Source organism: Ursus maritimus, unplaced genomic scaffold (genome assembly GCF_017311325.1).
Source record: "Ursus maritimus isolate PB19 unplaced genomic scaffold, ASM1731132v1 scaffold_17, whole genome shotgun sequence".
In the NCBI taxonomy this organism is placed as follows: Eukaryota; Metazoa; Chordata; class Mammalia; order Carnivora; family Ursidae; genus Ursus; species Ursus maritimus.
Genome location: NW_024424119.1, coordinates 41,640,743 through 41,659,391, shown reverse-complemented (window position 1 = coordinate 41,659,391; position 18,649 = coordinate 41,640,743). Strand labels below are relative to the sequence as shown.

The 18,649-nt window shown below is 51.2% G+C and overlaps 1 protein-coding gene across 1 annotated transcript in view; it reads left to right on the top strand.

Moving 5' to 3' along the window:
- The window catches only part of TNC (tenascin C), a 65,673-nt gene extending 47,244 nt beyond the window's left edge, over positions 1–18,429 (top strand). The window contains exons 17-27 of the mRNA XM_040631791.1: positions 171–293; positions 1,421–1,564; positions 3,712–3,831; positions 5,655–5,798; positions 6,559–6,689; positions 9,927–10,059; positions 11,854–12,005; positions 12,900–12,996; positions 13,920–14,081; positions 16,011–16,174; positions 17,865–18,429. Of these exons, the coding sequence (XP_040487725.1) occupies positions 171–293; positions 1,421–1,564; positions 3,712–3,831; positions 5,655–5,798; positions 6,559–6,689; positions 9,927–10,059; positions 11,854–12,005; positions 12,900–12,996; positions 13,920–14,081; positions 16,011–16,174; positions 17,865–17,975 (1,481 nt within the window). The 3' untranslated portion in view covers positions 17,976–18,429. The remainder of the gene's footprint in view (positions 1–170; positions 294–1,420; positions 1,565–3,711; positions 3,832–5,654; positions 5,799–6,558; positions 6,690–9,926; positions 10,060–11,853; positions 12,006–12,899; positions 12,997–13,919; positions 14,082–16,010; positions 16,175–17,864) is intronic.
- Positions 18,430–18,649: the final 220 nt, after the last annotated feature.

The following is an 18,649-nucleotide window of genomic DNA, read 5'->3' as shown; positions in this document are numbered from 1 at the left end:
TCTATCAAGTCACAACTTGACCACAGATCCCCACATTCTCCATCCTAAAGGCTTGGCTCAGACACGAACTCTAGAGGCCGAGTTTTCCTGGGTAAGGAATCCAGGAGGAATCTTTGACCAGCAAGATAGTTGACTGTTTCTGGGTTTCTCCTGTGCTTTCTCCTTGACAGCCATGGGCTCTCCGAAGGAGATCAGTTTCTCAGATATCACCGAAGATTCGGCCACTGTCCGCTGGATGGCGCCCTCTGCCCAGGTGGAGAGCTTCCGGATTACCTACGTGCCCATTGCAGGAGGTAGGGCGGTGGAGGGGGTGCAGTGCTTTGGGGGTTGGGGAGCAACTGGAGGGTTCAGGTGGGATAGTGAAGAGACTCAGGTAATTCCCATCCTCCCACATATGACCAAAGAAAATTATTTCCGTCTATTGGAGACCATCTCTGTGGATTTCATTTGTAAAGTGCTGTAAGATCCTTGGAAGAGCTCCCTTGTAAAGGGTCATTTGATGAAGACCCTCTCCAGCCTTGAAACCCTCAGCTCCTATGAGAAACGGACCCCAGTGTTGCTTGGCAACAGCGGCAGAGACTCTAAATACACTGGTCCTTTTCTCTTTGGGCACGCTCATCTGAAAAGCAGATCCTGACCTGGATATATGTGAGGTTTTACCCTTCAGTCCTCAAATCTGTCTGTCTCAGGATAGATGGGGAGTTGTGGCTTTGCTGCTAGCAGTGGGAGTTTTAGTTCAGAGCGCAGGGGCCACAACAAAGACCACGGTGGGGGAAGGGGGGGTGCACCATCAGATCTGCCCAAAGACAGTCTGGCGAGTAGAAGTGTGTCCAGAAAGGATGGCTGACGCTCTTTAGAGAGGTGCTGTAGCAGCTCTATGGAAGTTTGGCCAGCTGGTATGTAAGCTCCTCACCAGCCCTGAAATTCTAAGAAATATAAATTGCAGCCTTTTTTAATAAATATAAGAGTACGCTCTTGACTATGACCATCTTCTTTCCTTAAAGAGTAGGATCTCTGCTAGGAAGGGAGTCTGTATATTCCAAAGCTAAGACGATGGGTTAAATAGATCAGATATACATTACATAGTGAGCTTTTCATATTCTTTGTGGGGAAAATAAATAAATAAAAACATGCCAGCCCTCTACTGAACGGAAACTTGCCATTTTTAGCACATTGTGACTTCATGTTTTTTCCCCTCCTGGCTCAGTTTTTGGCATCTGTACGGATGGAAAAAAAGCATTATACAATAAGTAAGACCTCTTCTCTTATGCCAGAGGGTAGGAGCAAATGAGAGGAAGTCAAGAAAATGGTATTGGATCAAGATCTAGTTTCGTTTCCAAATCAGATGCAGCCGTTCTTGGGGCAACAGTAAGTTGCAGTGAGGTTCACCATTCCCGATCTTGCTTTTGCCATGTTCCAGGGACGCCGTCAGTGGTAACCGTGGATGGAACCAAGACTCAGACCAGGCTGGTGAGGCTCTTACCTGGAGCCGAATACCTTGTCAACGTCATCGCCATGAAGGGCTTCGAGGAAAGCGAACCCGTCTCAGGATCGTTCGCCACAGGTGCTTTTCTCACCCTCTGCATTATAGCTCATGACTCAGCAGCTGGAAAAATTTCTTTTATTTGGGAAATCCTAGTGGAAAATGGAGTGAATTTGGAGTGCCAAAGACCTCATTTCTGGCCCATCCCTGGCCTCTTATAGGCAGGGTAACCTTGATTTCATCTTTAACCGCCCTGGGCCTTCATTTCTTGGGTTAGTGTGGAAGAAAGAACACATGCTGGGGAGTCATACTGACCTGAACTGAAATGCCAAGTCTACCACTTCTAGATACATGAGCTGTCAGTGAATTTCTCTAGGACCTAATTTCCTTCTCTGTCACATGGGTACAATTCTGCTTCCTTTGCAGGGGGCCATAGAATCGCATGACATGATTTATGTAAAACATCTGAAATGTAAATGACTGTGGGCATTAATCCCCCCCTTCCCTCCCTGCCCCTTGAGGGAACCCTTTCAAGCAGGTGCATCCCAGTCGGGTAATGGTGACAGCTATAAAATAACCACTCCTGATTGGGCAGCTACTGTGTTCCAGGCACTGTTACTAAACCCTTCACATTTAAACCATGAAAATGGCTACTATCGTTCCCATTTTACAGAGGAAACAACTGAGATCCAGGGACATGAAACACCTTGGCCAAGGCCACCTAACTAGTAAATGCTGAAGCAAATTTGACCTTAGGTCAGTCTCACTCCAAGCCCTGTGTTCTTCTAAAACAGAGGATTATTTTCCTATTATAACCTGATTTGTACAGCATACTGTCAGGAGGGGGAAATAATGAATTGCATTGAAGGAGAATGAAGTGGAAAATTTCTGTTCGGGCAGCCATGTCTCTGAACAATTTACCCTTTGATAGTCCAGCAATTATCCAGTCTAATCCATTAAGGGATCCAAAGAATGGGCCTCATAGGAAATTTTAAAAATATCCTGATAGTCGAAAAAAGTTGATTATATGCAATTATAACATCCCATCTGAACCCAGAGTCCTGTCCGCCCTGCCACACAGGCCCTTATTTCCCCCATAGAAACCTTTCATTCAGGGACTCTCCAGTTGCAAAGGCTAGATGCACTCCCTCCCGAGGCCCATTGTCCTGGGCATTTAAAGGAAACTCTGTACAGACAGGCTGAAGCAGGAAGGAGCTGGGAGTAGACCATGGGGGCTCCCAAAAGTACTCTGCCTCCTCCTGCTTCTCAGGCCGGTCTTCACATCTCTTGGGGCTCAGGAGCCTCGTCTTTGAAATGAGCTGATGGCAGCTGTCCTCCAGCCTCCCAGGGCCGTTGTCTTGGAATAATTGAGTCATAAATGCAAATGCAAGAGGATAATAGTCCTATTTAGGTTCGTTTCTGAGAAAGGGATGCCGGGTCATCGCAGGGGTTTGTTAAACGGGCCAGCGCCCTTTGTCAGTACAAGTCATTTGGGAATCATGTTGAAGACTCCAGTAATGTTAATAGTCATGTTAGTAATAGCAGCCGCCATGAGCGAGCGCTGCCCCAGCACATTTCACACACGCAATGTCTAGTTCATCCTTCTAGCAGCCTCTCTCTGACACCTGAAGAAATGAGGTTTGGAGAAGGGCACACAGACGCCAGGCAGAGAAGCCACAGTAGAACCGGGGACCGCCAGCCTCTGGGGCCTGGCTGCATGTTGCCCACCAGCCACCTAACTGGAGCTATCGTTCAAAGCCCAGAAGAGCCTCCTGCAGCCTTGACTCTGGGGGGCTCCCTGTTTTTCTAAGCTCTTTCCCTGGGAACAGTGATATGAACAATAAGAATAACCCTCATCATGTGTTCAGCCCTTTCCGGTTTAGATAGCTCCTTCCCACCTATACCATCACGTGAGCATCAGGATAACACTGAGGATAAAGCCGGACAGAATGAGGATCCCCATTGTACAAGTGGGGAGAGAGAGACCCGAGAGAACCCAGCCAGCAAGGAAGGAATCATGACTCAAACCCAGGGCGTCCTGGTGCCAGACTCAGGACATAGAACTGTCCGTGCACCGGGCGCCATGTCCCAACACCAGGAGCCGTGTCCCAACACCAGGTGCCGTGTCCCAACACCAGGAGTCCAGGAGCAGTGAGAGAGCAGCTGTGGTCTGATGTCTGACCCCACGACTGCCTAGCTCTCCAACATTTCATCATCTTTCTTTGCAGCTCTGGATGGCCCATCTGGCCTGGTGACAGCCAACATCACCGACACGGAAGCCTTGGCCATGTGGCAGCCAGCCATCGCCCCTGTGGATAGTTACGTCATCTCCTACACAGGGGAGAGAGGTAAGGCCATGTCTAAGACCCTCCCCACCAGGAGGAGTGTCTGTCGTGCTGATCTCGTCTTCCCTGCCACGTTTGGCCCAGGATGGCAAAAATACCTGGGTAGCTTGGAAGGGCCAGTGATGTCCTTGCGGCTCCCAGAATAGACTCATGGGCTGAAGGCCAGGGCTGGATAGGTCGTTGCAGAGGGCCTGGCCAGAGGGTGGCAAGGGAGGCCTTCCCCATCCTCTTGTGCTTGTTACAAGCGAAGAGCATCCATGTCGTGTTCATACCAAGGAAGGCCGGTAGGCCATTTAAAGGAAAACAAAGGGCACGTCTGCAGCCTGCATGCGTTCCCCCAGCCTGTCCCCCGCCTCCTGCTAGTCTCCCTGCCTGTCACCATGAGCCTCCCTCTCCGGCAGCAGCTCCCGTCTCTTAGGAAGAAGGAGTTTGGAATCTGGAGTCTTAAACAAGCTATTTCAGGAGCCACTGGGCCTCTTGGAGGCTACGGAGGAGGCCAGTTGTAACAGATGTGATGGAGAAATCAGAAATTATTGCTCCTCGTCTTTGCAGACATCTGTGCTAATTAATTTACTTAGTTGGCCGACTGAACACATGTTTGGGGCACAACACACCGTGGCCACCCAAACATAAGGTCAAATACAAGTAAGAGAGGGGAGAAAGAGATTGTCTTTGAGTGAATGAATTCATGCCTCTGTCATGTGTTACCCTAGAAAAAGACTCTACTGTCTGAATCCCAAAGCATATGTAAGTTTCCTGTTTTACGGTTCAGAATTGTTTGACTTGCAGTGACAACATGAAGGGGCACTGTAACCGTGCCTGGGGCCTCTGAAAATCTTCGGTCAGCCCTGGGCCACTAGCTAAGAGAGATCTTTAGGAGCATGGCACAAGTTGGAGAGTGAGGGAAGAGAGATTTGGGGGGTTATTCTTTTTACTCTTCTATTCATTCATTCATTCATTCATTCACTCGTTCATTCATCTCTTCAGTTCTTAAATATCCCTGATGAGCGAGCTCCTCTGAGTCAGGGAAGCTGGTGGTGTCGTACCTACAGGAAACCAGAGCACAGTTCGCAGGGGTTACGAGATGAGTGCGCAGACCTAGAAAAGGGCCTGGTCCAGGAGAGGGAGCTTCATGGATGCTAAACAGAACGATCAACTCATCCCAGGTTGCCCGGGACTTCCCCAGTTCTAACACTGAAGTCCCACACCCTGGCAAACCTCTCAGTCCCTGGCCAGCCAAGGTGGTCGGTCACCTGTGATCAGGAAATAAACACACGCACCTGGCACCATGCTTTGGTTTCCACCATGGCCTTGACCCAGTGGGTCTGAGAGGCACTAACCAGGCTCTAGAGTGTCTGCAGCTGCCCGAGTTTTATGGTTCTCCAGTCTCGTGATTTAACAACATTTGCCAGATTATAAAAGGACATGAGAGTAAGTGAGAGAGAGGGGGAAGCCAGTAACGGGACACGTTCAATCTGGGAGCCCGAGGCTTGGAGACATTAGCTGCAGCTCTCCTCCAGCTCTTCCTCCATCTCAGCTGGGAGCTCCTGCAGCCAGCACCATGTGGAAACACCTCCTGACCCCCAGGCCCCTTCCTCCCAATTTGGTGCCTGGAAAAATCTAGTCTCCATATGATAAAGCCTTTGTATATGAGGTGAGCGCTCAAGAGAGAGAACAGGGTGTGAGTCATTTCAGAAATCAGACCTGCTTTTCTGCAGGGTCACTGAAAGTTTCTGCTAGAAGTAGGTGTGTGCGCAGTGTGCCAAGTGTGCTGATGGCTCACACGGGAAGCGGTAACCGTCTCAGTGTGCGTATTTCATGTTCAGTGCCAGAAATTACGCGCACGGTGTCCGGGAACACAGTGGAGTACGCTCTGACCGACCTCGAGCCTGCCACGGAGTACACGCTGAGGATCTTTGCAGAGAAAGGGCCCCAGAAGAGCTCAATCATCACTACCAAGTTCACAACAGGTACAGAGACGCCAGGAGCTGGAAGAAGCCCACCCACAGCCTCCATCTCGAACGGTCATGCTTTCCAACCCCTTCTTTCTTAAGTCAGATCCTTGCAATGTGATGACATCAGCATCAGCTAAGTTCACCAGTGCCCACTCAATCGGGACCTTGAGAAACACACCATTTCCTTTTGAACTGAAGTGACCTTGTTCTCCCCACGGACTAGGAAACGGTTTTAAGAGGAGGGCTTTTTTAAGTGGAAAACCAGTCCCCATTGGCCCTCAACCCAGTATTTAATGACGGCTGTTCTAGGCAGGGAAATATTTTTAAGAGAAGGATTTTTCAGGCACTTTTTCCTAGATGTGCATTGGGTTTTTATACATTGGGATCTTTTTACAAACTGTAGCAAGCAGGGAAAGAGAAGAAGCGTCCTCTCGGTAGGGATGAACGCCAATATCAGCATTCATCTGTCCCCTTACTGAAGAGCAAGAGGGGTTGGGAATCATGTTCACAGCTGTGTGTTTCTCCCCAAATCCACCCAAGGCCAATCAAGAGTGTGTTGGGCTCAGGAAAATCTGGCCCTTCGGATGAAACGAGCCACAGAGAATTCTGTCTTCTGACTCAGCCTCCTCGTTTACAGATGGGGGAGGTCTGCCCAAGGTCATATAGATCAACTGTAGGGAAAGGACTTGAAGCCAGGCTTCCTGATAACCCAGCCAAGGGGTTTTTGTCCTAGAGTTGCTGACGTATTTGCTAACAAGTGACTTATCTTCTGCAGATGTCGATTCTCCAAGAGACTTCACTGCTACTGAGGTTCAGTCAGAAACTGCCCTCCTCACTTGGAGACCCCCCCGGGCACCTGTCACCGGTTATCTGTTGGTGTATGAATCCGTCGATGGTACAGTCAAGGTATCTTGAAGTAGATAAACTCCCCGCTGCTGTTTGAAACTTGTACATGATCCTTAGGGGAGAGAAGAATCACCCCGGGCTGTTTCTCCATCTCCGTGCAGCTAGGGAGCTGGAAAAAAAAAAAAAAATTAACAGGGACTGGATGCCATGCCAGACCTTCTGGATCATATGCTCCAGCCCCCTGTCTCATTTTAACCAGACTCCAGTTTTGATAGCCCGCCAAGGTCAAGAACCAGGGCTCACAAGACTCGAGGACATTTTAGGAGCCGGATGCATGGTCTTTTCATGTTTTACTGAGCAAAAGCCAAGGGCGTCTTTGGCATCTTTGCCGTATATACAATCTCGCAGATGGCATCGTTCCCTCAGATATTGAAACATACATCACCGTGTTTTTAGGACAACTGTTAATGCTATTTACAGCAATGGTTATTTATATTCTCTACCCATTAACATCTTTTCTTTTACTTTCCAACTTGAAATAACTTTAGCCCTTCCTTTCACGCAAGTGAACTTGATCTCAAAACTTTATTTTCTAAACTTGTTATTGAACTTTTCATACTGGTCATCGCACTCTACATTTCCAAGATCTTTTCCTGATTCCCTGCTCATCCATCTTTCTCTAGCGTGTTGTTTGTTTTCCACGTATCATCTTCTGTTTATCTCTAAGAATATACGTTACTGGCATTTTATTCTACAACCTACATAGTATTTCTTCAAAGTTCCTTTTTTTTTTCTTTATGTTTCACTGCTGTTGTTTGGTTTGGGTCTTTATCTTTCACGTTGGAGACTTCCGCCCAATGTCTGAGGGTCCTTTTGTACTTGAGCCGAGAATGAAACAGCCTAGTGGGAGTTCCAGTTGCAGACACGGGGTTTGTCAACTAATGGGGCTCACCGTAGAGTAAGCAGGTGCCCAGCAATTTAGTTGGGGGACTCGCATGTAGCAGTTCTGTAAGCCTTTTCTCTTGAGCTAGTCCTCCTCTCTAGAGGGTCCTCCAGCCCCTTCAAACCAAGCCGCTAGGAGCATAGCCCGAGGAAGAGCCTGGGCCCCCACTGTGTGCATACCTTCACTTCTGTGTCCCGCGTAGCTCCGCTGGGCCTGGTGGATTTGAATCCAGAGTCTTCTCTCTGACTCGGTGTCTCCAAAGAGTACACCTCAGCCTTTCATCTGGACTGGAAAGGACAGTCATCCAGACTGGGGGTGGGAGGGAGATGGGGAGAGCTGGAGTCTGTTCCTTATTTATGCTGTTAAACAAACTTTTGTTCAGCCATGCCCCACACTGGCCTTCAAAGGCCTCTTTGCTTTTGTACACATTCCATTCCTGAACTTGCTGGGCCCTGTGGCATTTGTGAACCAGCTTCAGGCCGCCGCCCCCCACCCAGCTCAGCCAGCTATCCCCCAGCCTGCTGGGCTCTACCCCCTCGCTGTCACCCCACCGCACCCCTTCCCACCCGTCAGGATTCTGTGGACATCGCACACCTCTGTCTGTCTCGTCTGTCCTCCACTTCATCCTCATGGGCCTGTACTTTGTATCCCTTCACTCTCACTGTGGGGGCTTTCAGAAGAAAGCAGAGCTAAACTGGCATTTCCAGTCCGCCATGTTTCACTAGAAGCGGACACACACCTCTGGTTACCACCATGGCCCTTCTTTGAGTTGGCATAACAACGAGCTAACTCACTGTGTGCATGGAGGCGAGTCCCTTACCTTCTCTGGGTGTCGTGTTCCCATCTGAAAAATGAGTGCATTGGACTCACCAGCCTTGCAAGTCCCTTCCCAGCAAGCATTCTAGGACTGAGTGTTCCTCGAGTCCTGAGCCTCGTTTCAGTCTTCCCTGATGGCCTAGAAAAGGGCTTTGCACAGCAGCCTAGAGAGCTGAGCGGTAATTGTATCCCCATGTCATTGAATGAACCCGGCTTTATACCTGATCCTTCCCCAGGGACCAGACCTGGGGGCCACATAAAGGTCACTGGGTCGCCAGGGTCAGCCTACTGACTTACCTTCTTGCATGTCCAGTCCCCGACTCTGTATGTTTCCCTCAAGAAATCAGCTGGTGTAGGAGGAGAGAGTTCTGGACAGGATGTGGGGAGACAGGAGGTAAGACCAGCCCCTGCCACCAACAAATAATGGCTTGAGAGCAAGTCCGTCAGCTGCTCTGGAAGTCAGCCCCTCAGCCCTCATGCAAGAATCAGGGTAACCTCACCTGCCCAGAGTGAGGATGCGAGAAGACCTTGCAGGGGCGTCCACACTGGCTCATTATTGCCTGCACCTCGTCGACCGTGTTTGCAGGTTGCAGACACCGTTGGGTTGGGTTTGCTAGTGGTGACGGTGAATTCCAATCCCAGACACCAAGGTCATCTGCTAAAAGGTGAATTCGCAGGCACTGGAAGCTAGAAAGAGGATTTGAAAAGGAGGAAGACCTCCTGAAAGCTGAAACGAATGTCCTCTGAACAGAGTCGCAGTGAGCAGTCCCAAACTACGGGGGGAGTTAGAAGAGGTCTGGCGGCAGAGGCACACACACGCCTCTCCTGGACATCTCTCTTCTAGAAAGAGATATGCAGGGTCGGCTCAGGCTTTCCCTGTGCCATGCCTGTTGAGCTACTCCAGTCATCCCCTGACTCAGGAGAGCCCCAAACTGACTGCATCAGAATCACTCGGGGAGCTTCTTACATACGCACCTGGCAGAGCCCCCTTCTGGCTCTTGTGAAGCAGCCAGTCTGGGATGGAGCCTGGGTGGTGTATTATTTTAAAGCTTCCCAGAGGACTGTGAAAAAGAGCCGTATTAGGGACCACTGGTCTCAAAATCTAAACCTTTTGCCCTTTGTGTGATTCATGTTGCAACCAAGTTAAGCTGGGTTCACTTCATTCACTTGTTCAAAAACCTTCTGGGAATCCACATTCCTCATCGTGATAAACTTCGGATTCCATAGGCTTGGCACTCAAGGCCCTTTGTAATCTGGTCTTTGTCCACTTCTTCCCCCAGTCCAGCACCCAAAACCAAGTGTGGTTCAGGTAGGTCATTACCTCCTACTCTGCCCCTTCTGGCCTCAGGACCTTTGCTCATGCTGCACTTTCCCCATCTCTGATGTCCCAAAAGTGAACATGGAGCCTGACACAGAGTGAGACTCAGTGGATTCGTTTGAATGAAGAAATGAATGGATGGGTGAATGAATGAATGTCTCATCTGTACCCTGAGGACTTATGTGGCAAATAACTATTATATTCTTTCTTCTGCCCTTAGGAAGTCATTCTGGGTCCAGAAACCACCTCCTATAGCCTGGCGGAGCTGAGCCCCTCCACCCACTACACAGCCAAGATCCAGGCATTGAATGGGCCCCTGAGGAGCAAGCTGGTCCAGACCATCTTTACCACAAGTAAGGGGCTCAGGGTGCAGTGGGGCCTTGAGATCGAACTTTGTGAGACTAGACCGACCCTCCACTTCTCTGACTTTGACAGAATTTTTCCATCAAATCTCTTAAAAGAATCAGTGCCTGCTACTCCCTGAGAGCCCGAGGAATGTGGGTGCAGGAGGTTGAGGGCCTCGTGGTGAAAGGGAAGGAGGGCCAGTAGGGAGACCTCTGGATACAAGCCCCATCTCCACCACTTGCTCTGGGTGATTTAGGAAAGTTACCACCACTCTGCAAGCCTCGGTGTCTCCATCTATACAGTAGGATTCACAAGCATCCCTTCCTCACGAGAACCCTGTGCTGTGTCTGAACTCCTAGCCCAGTGTGGGGCCGTGGGCCGCGCTCATTGGAAGCCGGGTCCCGTTTTTTTCTCCTTCATCATGTCAACCTTCACAAAGCCTGTCTATGGTTGAAATCAAAACCAGTCCTGCCGGCAAGCTGGTAGGATCATCAGGCCCAGGTCTCTGCCGGGGAAGCTGAGGCTCCCAGAGACTCAATGACTCCAGGGTCTAGCACGAGCGAGAGGCAGATCTGGGCTCAGGGTTTCCAGGCCCCGGAGAGCAGCCCTGCGCCCTGCCACCAGGGGTCGTCTGCAGATGACAGATGTGCAAGGCGTTTCTCTGGTGCATGAAGAGGACACACGCATTCCTGAGGAAGGGAGGACTGGGCCCCTGGACAGCCCTGACCGTGGGATACACAGAGTGCAGCCCCGCCCTGCCTCCTGCCCTTCACACTTCACTCCGGTCACTCTGCGCACCCCTACTGAGGGAGCTGCAGAAGCCAAAGCCCCTTTGGCCAGACCTCACACCCGGTGCTGATCGTGCCCTAAAGATGCTCCCAGACCGGGGCCGGGAGATAAACCAGGACACAGCTCATGATGCAGCCTCAGGTGAAGGCAGCCAGATCAGAACCCTCCGTTCTCTGTCCCACCTGCTCAGCACGGCCCCAAGATTGTCCATTTCTATCAAGTTATTTATTTATTTTTTATTTTTTTTTTTAAAGATTTTATTTATTTATCTGACAGAGATAGAGACAGCCAGCGAGAGAGGGAACACACGCAGGGGGAGCAGGAGAGGAAGAAGCAGGCCCACAGCAGAGGAGCCTGACGTGGGGCTCGATCCCACAATGCTGGGACCACGCCCTGAGCCAAGGCAGATGCTTAACTGCTGTGCCACCCAGGCACCCCTATCAAGTTTTACATTGTTTTTACGGCACATGATTGCACGTGGAGATTCCCCAGGCGTTCTTGTTTGGTCTCTCCCAGGCTCCGAACTGTTAAATGACCATTCCAGGGTCCCGAGGCAAGGGAGTGCAAGTTCAAGACTAGAATCCTTGGCTTTGGCTCCCAAATCCTCTGAAGAAGTTGGGAAGCACGGTTATTAGATGCCCCGTAGAGTGCCCTGATCCACGGCGAGCCACCGACTGGTGCTAGAGACCCGGCCATCCTGCCAGTACCTGGGTCTTCACCAGGTGCCGCCTGGCCGCTCAAGGTAGATCAAGGTCAGCGTGATACTCGCTCCTCACAGCGGCTCGGCTCTCCTCCCACCGATACCATTAGCATCTTCCAGGAATATAAGCGACTGAGCTTATATCTAAAGGCTCGTTGCAGCCCTGCGAAATCCCGTCTCGCACACAGGAGAACAGAGTGGGAGAGAGGCTGAGCTGCGTGCTCGTAGGCATCTAGCCAATATGCCGTAGTCTGAATGCTCCTATCCCAACCCGCCTGCTCTCAGAGGGCCGCTCTTCCNTCTTATCCCGCAGTTGGACTCCTGTACCCATTCCCCAGGGACTGCTCCCAAGCAATGCTGAATGGAGACACGACCTCTGGCCTCTACACCATTTATCTGAATGGCGATAAGGCCCAGGCTCTGGAAGTCTTCTGTGACATGACCTCTGATGGGGGTGGATGGATCGTGAGTATCCCGACCTCTCAGGCGTGGGGTCCGGGGAGGAGGGCAGGTCCTCCCCGTGTTCTCAGACACCAATGTTTGGAGGTTTTGCAAGATAGTGCCTGTCATCCAGAGACGCTTAGGAACCATCTCTGAAACGAAGGAATGGGGAAGAAGCCAGGGATAAAAACCAGGAGAAAATGATTTACTTGTAATTTATCTGATCTGATTCTCAAACAACTCTGTGATGCACAAATATGTTGGTGGTCATGGAGCCCATTATGCGGATTAATTAGCATTTGCTATCTACCACTAAGAGTTTTATGTGAAGTATTGTTCGAGCTGGGTAGTATTTTTTTAAATTAATAAACCATTTCTTTTTTATTTGAGAGAGAGAGAGAAAGAGAAAACAAGAGCAGGGAGGAGGGCAGAGGGAGAGGGAGAAGCAGCCTCCCTGCTGAGCAGGGAGCCTGACGTGGGGCTGGATCCCAGGACCCTGAGATCATGACCTGAGCCGACGGCAGACGCTTAGCCGACTGAGCCACCCAGGTGCCCCTAAACTTTATTTTTAGATCAGTTTTAGGTTCACAGCCCAAGTGAGCGTAACGTGCAGAGAGTGCCCACAGACCCCTGTCCCACGCGCATGGCCTCTCCCCCATCAACATCCTACACCAGAGTGTTGCATTTAGAACAAGTGATGAGCCCACCTGGACACATCGCCATCACCCAAAGCTGGGTGGTATTTTTAATCCCTGTCTTTCAGGTGGAGGTGGCCTGCCCAGAGTTACAGCCAATTAGTGATGGACAGAGCTGGGGACTGGCGCTTTTCCCACAGTTCCGATGTTCTTCCTCCCAGAAGGATGCCTTCTCTTTCTTCCAATAGCTAAAGCATGCCCTGATTCATTGGTTATATTCCAGGTGTTCCTGAGACGCAAGAATGGACGTGAGGATTTCTACCGCAACTGGAAAGCCTATGCTGCTGGGTTTGGGGACCGCAGAGAAGAATTCTGGCTCGGTAATGCAGCCCTGCGTGTGTGTGTGTCCCATTTCTGCCTTCCTTGTCATTGTTCCTAAGCTACAGCAACCCATGGGAGAGAGGGAGCCTAGGAGGAAACAGTAGCTCTGGTAGTAGACACGGCCTATCAACCCTTCCATGGAAAAGACTTTAAATTCTCTAGGTCATTAAAAATAAAAATCTGATCCAGGGAGGGCCAACGACCAGAGCTGAAGGATGAGCGTAACCTGAAGTCGTTCACTGAACCTCTTACAGACTCGTCCTCACCGATATTATTAACCATTTCCGTCCTGGGCTCTGGGTGCTGAGATGGGCCTTATAGCCATAACCTTGAGCCTCCTAGCACCTGGGCAAGGTACAAAATTCTGTCTTACACGTAGGAAAAGAGGGATGAAGTCACGTGTCCACAGGAATCTAGCCAATAAGCAGTGGAGCTGTCCCTTGAAATCTCCCCACACAGTACCACCAAGCCGTCATCTGTCCATCCATCCAACCATCCATCCATCCGTTCACCCATCCGTCCATCGGTGCAGCTCGCACTTTGCCACCATCTCCCTGCAGGGGGCACTGTTCCGTGTTCCGGTGCCTGTGCTGGGGAATGTCCACCCAGTTGGCATCCACGGCTTCTCTCCTGCAAGGAGCTTTGGAGGTTAAAAGGAGCTTTCCCCACCTTACCTCCTTTGATCTTCACAGTGCGCTAGGGGGTGGGCGGGGCAAAGACGTCACCCCGAGTTTACCTGAGGCTCGGAAGCGTCCTCTCTCACCTGGCATCGTGCCGGCGAGGAGCGGACCAAACCGCAAGGCCCGGTCTCTGCCAGGCGAACCTCTTTCTGGAGCCCAACCGCTGCTCCTCCCGGGGGGAGGGAGTAGGAGCAACGGCCTCAGTCACTCGTGCGTCTGTAACCCGCACCTCTCCTCCGCAGGGCTGGACAACCTACACAAGATCACAGCCCAAGGGCAGTACGAGCTCCGGGTGGACCTGCGCGACCACGGGAAGACCGCGTACGCCGTCTACGACAAGTTCAGCGTGGGGGATGCCAAGACTCGCTACAGGCTGAAGGTGGAGGGCTACAGCGGGACCGCAGGTAGGGGACCGCCACGCTCCCCGCCTCCGAGACCTCGAAAGCCTTCCCTGGGTGTTCAGCTCGCTCCTTCCTTCATGAATCCATCCACTTACCACATCAACACATCTCTGACTCCTGCTTGGTACTAGTCCCGAGCTGCAACTGAGCGGAGCTGGGTAGATACTTTGGTCACCAAAACACAGAGTAGGGCTGGGAATCAGAAAAAGCGGTCTCTTTCTTGCCCATTTTTAGATACCAACTTTAGATGGATAGACAGTCTGTTGGGGGCCTGAAGACTCACCTAATCCAGTGCATCTAAGTTTATTTAAATTTCTTGTGTGTGTAGGACCCCCGGGGATCCCGTTAATGGGCCGGGGTGGACACACCAAGATTCTGCGCTTCTTACGGGTTTCCCTGGCCGTGCCACTATCGCGGATGTTGCTGGTCTGTGGACCACAATTTGAGTAGCAGGCCATCCACTCCTTCCCCCAGCTGCGTGCACTTTTCCAAGAACATCCCCGCCATGCCGCCATCCAGCCACAGCCCACATCCCCCCCGTGGCCAGAAGCTCACCACCTGCCAAGTGGCTTTGCGGTTCATGTCTGGTGCATAACGTAGCTCAGATCTTGCAGGTGGCATGGCCTTAAAGTGGCCTCTGGGTGATTTTCTGGCTCGACATGAGAGGAGGAATTACAAGGAAGCCACACGCATTCAGGCCTATGAGGGAGCATCTCCCTTTTGCGGATATTCCGCAAGCATTACGCCCTTCCAGTTCTCATGGATGCTGTTCCAGGACAATGTTGCTATGACACAGATGAGGAAACTGAGACCCAGAAAAGTTGGGTGATTTGCCTGATGTGGACCCAAGGGGCAGGCTTGGCGGCAGACAGGTGTGCTTGGTAACGAGGAGGGATCAGGTCTAACAGTACAGCCATCCTTCCCAGCTTTGCGGTGGCGTCCAATTATGTCCATGAAAACAGAAAAGACAGAAGCTGTGGTACATTTCCAGCCTCTCTGAGCCCCGGGAGGTAACATCCATAACGGGAAGAGTCTCCAGAGAAAGATAGGCCGTCTAAGGAGAGACCAGGCTCTTTCGAGATCAGTGTGGCGGTAGTGAAGAGAGAGAGCCAGGGGCCAAAACTGTTTTCGTTCTTGTGTCCCTCAGAGAATTCTGACATTTCATTACCTGGCAATAAATATCTCTTTGAGTGAAGTGACTTGAGGCAAGAAGGATACTGTTAGCGGGCGGGAGGGAGGGGGGTGTCCCTGAGCATCAGGAATGCGGTCTCCACCCGCCTCTCTCTGCATTTATTTCCAAAGCCCCCTCACTAGGGTAGCCCTGGGAGAGCTGCATCCTCTGTGGCTGCCTGCTTTCCATGGGGGGGCATCCTGTTTCACCCATACCTCCCTGCTCTCGGTCGCTTCCTCGTTAAAGAGGCATCTGAGACGCTTTGTACCTCGCTTCAAAATATCAGTGCCGCCTTTCCCTCTCTGAGCTCCGTCATGTAAAGGAACGCAAAACCCGATAAAAGTAACAAGGATCGCAGCTATTTGCAAACCCCTCTACCTTCATATCCGTTGATTGTCCCAACAGCACGCTGAGGTGGATGGAATCCATGTGCTAATTCCATTTTCTAGAAGATTCGAACACTGAGGCTCAGCAAGAGGCTTGACGTGGGCCAGGTCACACGAGGGAGTGAGAGCTGGACCCTCCAAAGCCACCCACAAGGCTCTTCCTACCACATTATGCTGCTTCTAAAAGAAATGAGCCCTTGGGTTGGGGGCGGGGGACTCTCCTGTTCCCTCCAGTCCTGTGTTCGATACGAATTCTGGGGCCAGGGTTCAAGGGAGCCCACCCCAGGATCTTTCAGTCACCACCCCGGGTCTGCCCTTCCGAGCCCACGAGAAAACCCCGGCTGGACTCCTCAGATCTGTATTTCCTCTCCGCAGGCGACTCCATGGCTTATCACAACGGCAGATCCTTCTCCACCTTCGACAAGGACACGGACTCAGCCATCACCAACTGTGCTCTGTCCTACAAGGGGGCTTTCTGGTACAAGAACTGTCACCGCGTCAACCTGATGGGGAGGTACGGGGACAACAACCACAGTCAGGTGAGCCAACTGCGAGGGTTGGGAGCAGGGCTCGGGAAGCTGGTCGCGGGTGACAGGTGGGCAGCTGAGCCCCTCGGTCCCCGCTGAGACCCCGGGGCAGCGACCTCCGGGACATGGTGTCACATCTGTTCCCAGCAAGGAGGGACCTCGGGGACACTGCAGGTCAGGTAAAATCCTCGAACCTTCGTCTGAACTCCAGAAGGAAAGTAGATAAAGTGGAGGCCATCTAGCTGACGTGGGGCGAAAATGGGGTGTTCTTTTCACCTTAATGATGTTGCCCCCAGGACACTAGCATTTCACTCTAGCATTATTGTACCACCTTTGTTTCCTCGTCCCCTGCCGCAGAGTGACACAAAGTCCTCCTGGGAAAAAAACAGAAACAAAACAAAAACACATGCCCAGAAGGAAGCTTCTTTTTCCATCCCCCTCCCCTCCAATGGGGGCTGACGTGAGAGGCCACAAAGGAGTTCTGGGAGCCCCGTCCCAGCTCTGGCTCTGCCCCGGTAGCTGTGTGGACTCGGCGAGGTCACGTTCCCGCTCCGGCCTCTGTCCCCAGCGTAGAACGAGGAGGGCTTGCATCCAGCCCGGCACCAAGTGCTCCCCAGAACTGAGTAGTCACAGACACGTTTGGTCACGGGCCGAGCCAGCCGTTCTCACGTCCCAGCCGCCCGTCAGAGTCAGAGACTGCCCGCGCTCGGTGGATGTCAAACCATTAGAATCCTATAAAGGGTCTCTCTTTTCTTGCCTCATTTCACCAGCCATTAACCCCCTTCACAGCCCAATGCCGCTTAAAGAGAAGAGGGGTCAGAAAATGAGGTGATGGCCTCCTAGGAGCACTGCTGGAAGCCGACCCCCCTCCCCTGCTGGGGCAAGGGGCCCTGGGGGTTTTGACGGGCAGACTCTACTATCTGTAGACTCTGTGGGAGATTCAAACGTGGCCTTAAGAGGGTCTGGACACAAATATAATCTTTTCTCGGGCAAAAAAAAAAAAAAAACCTTTGGCGCAATTTCCAAGGATACTTTTCCCTGTTGGAGATGAGGGAAGTCGTATTTACTTCGCACCTGCAACGTGCCCGGCACTCTGATCGCTCCCTTACAAACCCACTGAACCCCTATAGCATCCTTTCGAGGTTGGCACTATCAGACCCTAAGGGGGGGGGAGATGGCGACACTGAGGCCCAGAAAGCTCTGATGACTGGTTAAGACCATTTATGTCTCAAGTAAGAGCCTGAAGAGTTAACCCTCTAGGTCAGGTTGTAAGATTTTGTTCCACCTGTGTTCTCCTGCCATTCCGGACAAACCCTTATTAAAACACCCCACGGGAATCCTGGCAATGAGAGACTCCCCTGCATATAGCTCGTCCGTTCTGTAACCTCCAGTCGTGACCTGAATTCCTTCAGCACCTCCTCCTACCGACGGCAAGTTTCACGAACCACGATTTTGTGTCACGACGGCCCCTCAGAGCTCAATGCAAACGCAGGTGGCTTCTGACTGAAATTTAAAAAATCGAGTCAGACTCAGCCAGCAGCTTTGCAAGCCCTCACTACCCAGATCAGTATAGACTGGGCTACTGAGCTACCAAATGGTCGGGTTGAAACAGAACTCCCTTTGTTCCCGTCGACCAAGCAGCAGCGGTCAGGGAACACCTTGCCTAGTGGAAACCAATCCGGAGGTCTTCTCTTTTTCACAGGGCGTTAACTGGTTCCACTGGAAGGGCCACGAATATTCCATCCAGTTTGCGGAGATGAAGTTGAGACCCAGCAACTTCCGAAATCTCGAAGGCAGGCGCAAGCGGGCGTAAATTCCGGGACCAACTAACTGGCTGGGAGAGGAGTAGGGCCCAGAGGAAGAAGCAGATTTTACCAAAGTCTCAATACAACCCGTCCAACCATCAAGCCACACCCGGGTATCTGGCAGGAGATGAAGCTGACCGTGGATCACCGGGCCGATGGCAGGAGCACTGCCTCACCGACCCTGCGAGTCCTTCCTTCGCACCAAAGACGACAGTCTCCACAGGTGTCTGTTTCGTTGTTTGAATTGGCAAACATCTTCCAGGGACGGCGTCACGGTGGTTGTCCTTCTCTTGGGTGGCTCTGGGAATGGGAGAGGGGTAGGCTGTACAGTGGTAGTTTGTGGTAGAACCAGCTGTATTTTACACAAAGCTGTATAAGTATCATTATTTTTGTTCGTGATGATTCGGTGTCTGTCATGGGAGGCCGTCCCCACCCTCCCCCCCCTTTTTTTTTTTTTACATTTCATGCAACAAAAACCAGAAAAGCAATACTGTTTCGATTTTAAGGATATGATTAATATTATTAATATAATTATAATGACGATGAAAACTAAGAATTTTTAAAGAGATCTTCCTTTCCAAAACACATCTGGACAGTACCTGATTGTATTTTTTTTTTTAAATAAAAGCACAAGTACTTTTAAATTTGGCTGTTGTTTTTGCCTTTCATTGTTGAGCCTGAA